The 7,230-nt window shown below is 47.1% G+C and overlaps 1 protein-coding gene across 2 annotated transcripts; it reads left to right on the top strand.

Moving 5' to 3' along the window:
* Positions 1-307: 307 nt before the first annotated feature.
* On the top strand, positions 308-7,145 carry myoc (myocilin). 2 transcript variants are annotated; one of them, XM_072682215.1, is made up of 4 exons: positions 308-1,148; positions 3,955-4,020; positions 4,732-4,830; positions 5,523-7,145. In XM_072682215.1, the coding sequence occupies exons 1-4, from the start codon at positions 686-688 to the stop codon at positions 6,308-6,310; spliced, it is 1,416 nt and encodes a 471-aa protein (XP_072538316.1). In that variant the 5' UTR covers positions 308-685; the 3' UTR covers positions 6,311-7,145. The 2 variants fall into 2 exon arrangements, with proteins under 2 accessions (XP_072538316.1, XP_072538325.1); XM_072682224.1 differs by lacking the exon at positions 3,955-4,020.
* The last annotated feature ends 85 nt before the right edge of the window (positions 7,146-7,230 follow it).

Below are 7,230 nucleotides of genomic sequence, written 5' to 3'. Positions count from 1 at the left end.
GTGCAGTGCTGTGGAAAGCCCTAGTCTAATAACTGGCCATCTCTGTCTGACACTTTCAACACACTATCAGAAGCAAAACAACACACGTGCAGTACACGTGCTGGGAGAAACTCCCCAAAAACAAGGGGAAACGTGATGGAATATTCTTGATCATTCGAGGCACTCCTACCCTCCCTCTTTCTCTCCTTCCCTCCCTGTCTCTTTCTCTCTCTCTGCCTCCCCTTCCCTCCACCGTCCCATATTCTCTCCCCCCTTTTCAGACTGTATAAATAACTCCTGCCTGGGGTCCCCAGTCTCAGAGAAACTGTCTCCAGACCTGACAACACTGGGATCCCAAAGAACTATTAATCACACAGAAAGCCAGGCTCTGCACAGACCTGACAGCGACTTGTGGAAACTCAACTGGGGAAAGCAAGGGCAGGGGGGAATCCAGTGAGAGAGATAAAAGAGACTGAGCAGAGGCTACGGTTCACTGGCACCAGGTCAGTCCTTCATCAGCCCGTCTCTAATTTCGCCTGCGAGGGGTAGAGGAAGGAACAGATTAGTGACAGTCAGAAGAAAGACACCGGGGAGACGAGAGGTGAGAAACCAGCCAAGGGAGCATCCTTGAGAAAGGAGAAGCAAAAGAAAAGAGGAAGAGCGAACATCTCGTTGTGTGCTTCAGTCGTCTACCATCTACTTAAACATGTGGTCCCTGGCCGTAGTCTGGATCTCCAGCCTGCTTGTAAGCGCCCAGGCTCAGGGCACTGCCAGCTTCTGGAAAGGCAATGACCGCAGTGGCCGCTGCCAGTACAGCTTTACTGTGGACAGCCCAAAGGAAGCCAGCTGCCCCTCAGCAGGTACTGGACCAGAGATGGAAGCCCTGAAATCCCGACTGGGATTGCTAGAGGTGCTGGTAGCTCGTCTGGCTGGAGGGGAGGCACCAGGGACTGTGGCTGGAGCTGGGCTCAAGGAAGCCTACAGTCAGGCCATGAGGGAGAAGACTCAGCTGCAGCGGGAGAAGGACAGGCTGGGCCAGCAAGTGAATGAGCTTCAGCTGAGAGTGACAGAGCTCCAGAAGGAGGCAGAAAGGTTGAGGAGCAGACCCTGCCCACAGGTGCCTTCTCCCAGTGTGCCGCAGCATGACAGTGGCCTCCGGCCTGGAACTGGTCAGTACCTTCCATCTCCCGTTTTTGTTGTTCTCTAATGTCTAACACACTGGTGCTTAACTACAGTCCTGAGAACCCACTTTCCTTAACCTTAATCTCTCGGCCCCAACAGATTGAAACGTAGTTGGCAAATAGCTGAATCAGATGTGCTGGGGCAAGTCATATGTGGGCCCCCCCTCCTAGGACTAGGGCTGAGAACCTCAGCCTAGTCCCACAACTTTTGCTCTAACTCGCAGTGCACCTGTACCAGTTCAGCATTGTTGATAGCCAGGATTAGGTTCTGTTGGTGATCTGGGAAAAAGTCAAAAATTGCAGGTTGTAGGAATGTGTCTGATGTAGTTGTAGGTCTGGTTTGAGATAGCTGTCTGAATGTGCTATATACAACTCTGGAAAAAATGAAGAGACCACCATACATTATCAGTTTGTCTGGTTTTACTATTTATAGGCAGTGTGTTTAAGGATATTAACATTTGCGTTGTATTTCATAAACCATGGACAACATTTTCCCCTAAATTCCAAATACAAATATGGCTATTTAGAGCATTTAATTTATTTATTTATTCAAATAATGCAAACAACATACTATAATAATTAAAATGCAAGAAAGAAGTTATTATTGAAATTTAAACAACACAGTGCTAACATCTGAACTTTATGAGCGTTCAGAAATCACTATGGCGAAATGACCTAGACTGCCAATCACAGCTTTCATGTCTTGGCAGGCTCTCCACTAGTCTTTCACATTGCTGCTGAGTGACTTTATGCCAGTCATAGTCTGCAAATGCCTGGAATTAAATTCCCGAGATGCAAATTTAAGAAAAAAAAAAAATTCCAGAGCTGAATAAGTAGCCAGTACAGGCAGGGTCTTAAGAGGTAAGCTGGTACAAATTGAAAAAAAGAAAAGCAATAAGGTAGCCTGAAACAGTCTAAAAAACCTGTCCCATACACGAATGCGCATGCATCCCAGTCCTGAGCTTCAACACTTAGGTATTATTAGTGAGTAACGTTCTCCAGAGCTTACTGGTGCCCACAAAGTCATACCTGCCATGAAGCATTAGTCACACATAGAGGCGGATCCTCTTGGTCATAGAGTGGGGAAGAGCATGGCTGGGATAGAATTTCGTAGAGGAAACTCAGTCCGTTAACTGTATATCTGCCTGTAATAGTTTATGACTGCGGGGAGGGAGAGAGGGAATACTCAGCTTAGTGTTTATGATCAACCCCTGCTAGCTGGTGAACCTGTGTGTGGGATAGGGGATGCATGTGTGAGAGATTTAAGACCACCGAAATATGAATCTTAAACCCGTTACCCAGCACTGAAGTCTCAGTACTATGACAGTACTATGGTGCTACAGGTGCTTAGAGCAGCTGGTCTATGGCACTCTCCTATTGCTGAAAGTTCTTGTACTGAATGCTTGCCTTTCTCCGGCTTTGGTATGTTAACACATTGTCATTCAAAAAGGACTGCAATGTTTACACAAGACACCCCCCCCCCCTATTTAGGCATGTCCTGGCCTGCACCCAGGGTGGCCAAATTTATGGCTATCAACCTGGGAAAGAGAGGGAACCCATCCAACAGCGCTTTGCACTAAATCCTACATTTCCCCCATTTAGGAGTTCAGATATTCCTCTCTCTTTCATTTTCCTATGCCCTTCCTGTCCGCCGCAACATATGCTCCGCTCCTCACGTTTACACCTGTGCTCTGAGGTCCATCCACACACACACACACACACACACACACACACACACACACACACAGCCATGTGGAGAACAGATCACGGTGCATGGTTGAAACGGAGCTAAAATGTGAATGGAGTGAAACCAGAGAGAGGAGAGGGAAACGCAGCCGGCTGTGGAGATCCTCATCAGGGGAGGCAGAAAGACACTATTTGAGCAAGAACAACACAAGCAAGACCCTCTTACCTGGGGGGTGGTTGAGTTGGGATAATTCTAAGGGCATGTGACTGACAAGGACCTTGGAAATGCATTAACTGAGTATTTTGTTAGAATTCGTAGAGTTGTGGGGCCCATTGGGTCCAAAATCCCTGGCATTGCCCCTGCGCATGATATCTAGCATCTTAAATGTACTGCACTAATACCAGGTCCTAACCGTTCACAATCTAGACAGCTCTCTAACTGCATAACAGGCATTCAGATGTTGGTCAGAGCCACAACATTTTAATCACCTGGGAAACAGGGTCGACTTACTTGCCCTCATTAAAGCTGCCAGTAGGGGCCAAAGCGTTTAGGCAGAAGAACAAAGGCTGCACAACGTCATCATGCCAGCCAGCATAAGCCCAGAATCAATCAGGTGTACACAGCTCTGTCTATGTAAAATTAGTCTTAACTCGACTTGCCCTGGGAAGTTCTTGAAGCTGTGCTTGTGCTGCCTCGGTATCTGTCAAGCAGCATGAGGCCCAGGCAGGCAGGCACAAACAAAGCTCAAATACAATGCGCATTTGTGTATACCTCTGAAAATGGCGGGGCCTACCTCTGCCTGCCCTACGGGAGTGCACTTGGCTGAACTGCTGGTTGCTTCTTTTCAGCTCAACATGAGGCTTTCTTATGCTTCTCAGCTGTCTTACCTCCTTAACTGACACTCGCCTCTAAAGAATTCGAGGATCAGTACTGTCAGACAGCCTCTCTCTCTGCGCCAATCACCTTACGTGAGTGGGGTAATGCGGCCTTACCATCTAACACTATAGTGGCACAGTCGCCAGCTGCATCTGACTGATGAGGAAAGGCAGTTGGTATCAATTGCAACCTCTTCCCGTGCGGAAATTGAACTTCCTTTCTGCTGTTTAGGCCCTGCTCTCTCTCATCTGGTGTCCAGACCAGGCAGGACACAAGAAGACACAAGCAGCCTTAGAGGTGAATTCCAAAAACACACAAGCAGACAAACCTACTAGTAGACATGCATGCTGATACGTTTGCTATGTTCCGAATGATTGACTCGTTGACTTGTACACTTTTCACTACGTAGTGTTCACTACTGTAGAATGAACAGGGAATGACTGCAGGGTGTTCAGGGGCTCAGCAACACTACAACACTAAATAATGAAATAATAGGGAATAAAAAAACGTTGCAATGGCAATATGCAGCTACGATGATGGTAACGGTAATTAAAGGCACACTCAACCCAAAAAGACATTTAACTATTGCTACGTCTGCGGTAAATATGGCCTACTTGCCTTGCAAGAGCAAGATTTATTGGTTTAAAGACTATGGGGGGAAAAATCACTACAAATCACTGCTTTCATGGCATGTATTTGGACTATGTATGATGGGTAATGGTGGTGAAGAAGCTGAGGATTACATAACATGGCTAATTTTATAGATTATTGGGGAGTCTTGGATAATCACAGGGTTTAACGGTGCTGACCATTAACGTTTGAGCTGATGTGACTAAGTGTGGTGTGATGAGGTCTTATCTCTTGTCAGTTAGTCTTGGGTTGTTGAGAAACTGCTGCATCTGACTTTAACCTGTCCTTCCATTTCCCATTGCCATTCATTCTGCCGCCACTCTCCTAGGTGCTCTGCTGTGCTTTCAGTTTCATTGGTTTGTCTCTGCTCTCTCCTAGACCCGTCTTGGCAATACAGTAGTCTAGGATACCAGGAGCTAAAGGCTGAAGTGGCTGAGGTCCCTGCCTCAAGCCCAGAGGCCACTGAAGATAATACAGGTAAAGGGAAACTGCATCACTGCAAGGACATACGAATATATTTATCCCTTTGTGCTCACCAGCATAGGCCTCCATCAGGCTTTCTCATTTGCTCCAATAGCCAGTATGGCACCCATCAGTCTGTCTCCATGCCTGCTGACAGCACAAGAACAAATACAGCTATAAATATATATATATATATATATATTTTTTTTTTACCAGTGTGCATGAGCCCTAAACAGCTTAGCTTATAAAAGGACTGGGGTATCTTTAGTAGGGTGCTAAAAAGGTAACAAGGATCATTTGATAAGACCATGTTGCAAAACAAATAGTTAACTTTGGGATTTTCCCCCCTTAAGTCCTTCCAAGTCCTGCCAAGCATTCCAGCCATGAGCCTGTACCCATAACTGCCCCTCATCTCTGTTTCAAAGTATTTTAGGAAAGGGGTTAGTATACCCCTGATCATGTGCGCTAGCTATCTCTTCAGTTCAGTCTCAACCTTGTGTCTTGACGCGTTGCCCAACTTCACCATCTAATAACCGAATTAGGATGGTGCATCCTCACCATGGTCTTCCAGGCCTTAAGTAGGACGAGACCACTCAGGTCAGCCGTCTGTGATGTTCCACACTTCATTTCCATGGTATTTTGAGGTGTCACAGAACATTATCAGTGGGACCCTAATTCTCCCCGTCTCCCTTTGACTTCCTTTACAGGCTGTGGTGAGCTGCTGTCTGTGGGAGAGCCAGTGTCCCACCGCAAGGCAGATAACATTGGCGGTAGGTACGGTGTGTGGATGCAGGACCCAGAGCCTGTGACACCATACGACACCGGAATGGTGTGGCGCATTGACACGGTAGGCTCGGATGTCCGGCAGCTCTTTGGTTATGAAAACATGGAGCAGCTGTCCCGTGGGTTCCCCACCAAGGTTCTGCTCCTGCCCGAGGCTGTGGAGAGCACGGGGGCCACAATGTACCGCGGATCACTCTACTACCAGAGGCGCCGCAGTCGTACCCTCATACGCTACGACCTGGCCTCGGAGAGTGTGGCTGCCCGCAGAGACCTGCCCCATGCCGGCTTCCACGGCCAGTTCCCCTACTCCTGGGGTGGCTACACAGACATCGACTTCGCCGTGGATGAGGAGGGGCTGTGGGTCATCTACAGCACCAACAAAGCCAAGGGTGCCATTGTGCTCTCGCAGCTGGACCCCCACAGTCTGGAGGTGAAGAGGAGCTGGGAAACCAACATCCGCAAGACAACAGTGGCCAACGCCTTCGTGATCTGCGGGAGGCTGTACACGGTAGCCAGCTACACCTCTCCCAACACCACAGTCAACTATAGCTTCGACACGACCAACAGTCAGAGCAAAGCCATCTCCGTGCCATTCAAGAACCGGCATCGTTACAACAGCATGATCGACTACAACCCAGTTCAGAGAAAGCTCTTCGCCTGGGATAACTACCACATTGTGTCGTACGACGTGCGGCTGGGCAAGCAACAGTGAAGCGGTACACAGCAAACGTGGTTACAGAACCGTTCCAAGAGGGGTTAGCGGATTGTAGACTGCAGAAACACGTCTTGCTGGCTTTGTGATTGTTCAGAAATCTATAGTTTTACAGCTACCACGGATGTAGAATTTTGTAAACATACACAAATAGTAGCCAGCAGGTCAAATTGCTTCCCCCCTCCAAAATCCATCAAGTTAAACTCAAGAATGTAAAAAATATGTAGTTAAACTCAAGCGGAATAAGCTTCAGGGACATCCCAGGCTCACTTCACTTAATCTCTAATGCAATCAGGCTTTGAAAAGCAGATTTGGTGGCCTTCCTTGCTAAGCCAAAGTGTAGCCACAGATATACAGGCAACCAGTCAGCTCAAGCTGCTCTGGTCTTCCCCAAATCTGTTTGGGGCTCGTCCCAGTCATCACTTTCACCATTTTTAAAGCGTTCGTTATTAAATGTAAAGTGTTCTATAATGGATGATTTTGTTTAACCAGGAGATTGTTTTCTTGGCAGTGGCATGGCCCACTTGATGTGTTCAGAGAAATTATTTTTCTACCTTTGCTTGTATACCACACCTTGTGCATTCTGTGTACAGCACTGAAAAGCGGTCTGAGGGCAGGAACATCCAGTGTATCAACATTTAACTAGAGTACATCACTCACATTTCCAAGAAGGGGGACAAACCCTGCATTTCTGTACTTTACATGTAATTCCCTCCACACAGCAATTTCTCACAGCTTCTTAGGAATATCTGCTCTGCTAACATAGCGTGGTACTGAATTTATGGCAAGTTTGAATTCATAAATACAGAATAAAGATTGTTTTTATATCAAACAATGGATGTGCCCTTTTTCTGCCCGTTTCAATCATTTTGACAAATGAGGACCTTTAGATCATTGAGATGTAAAGACAAATTAAATTG

This window comes from Salminus brasiliensis, chromosome 1, assembly GCF_030463535.1.
Source record: "Salminus brasiliensis chromosome 1, fSalBra1.hap2, whole genome shotgun sequence".
Classification (NCBI taxonomy): Eukaryota; Metazoa; Chordata; class Actinopteri; order Characiformes; family Bryconidae; genus Salminus; species Salminus brasiliensis.
The sequence above is the reverse complement of the archived record's forward strand: the minus strand, read 5'-3'. Positions and strand labels throughout refer to the sequence as shown.

Excerpts from the sequence above, each read along its gene's own strand:
- myoc (XM_072682215.1), top strand. The coding sequence starts at position 686 with ATGTGGTCCCTGGCCGTAGTCTGGATCTCCAGCCTGCTTGTAAGCGCC. Across the intron at positions 1,149-3,954 it reads TGGCCTCCGGCCTGGAACTG|GCCCTGCTCTCTCTCATCTG; the intron begins GTCAGTACCTTC and ends TCTGCTGTTTAG. Across the intron at positions 4,021-4,731 it reads AGACACAAGCAGCCTTAGAG|ACCCGTCTTGGCAATACAGT; the intron begins GTGAATTCCAAA and ends GCTCTCTCCTAG.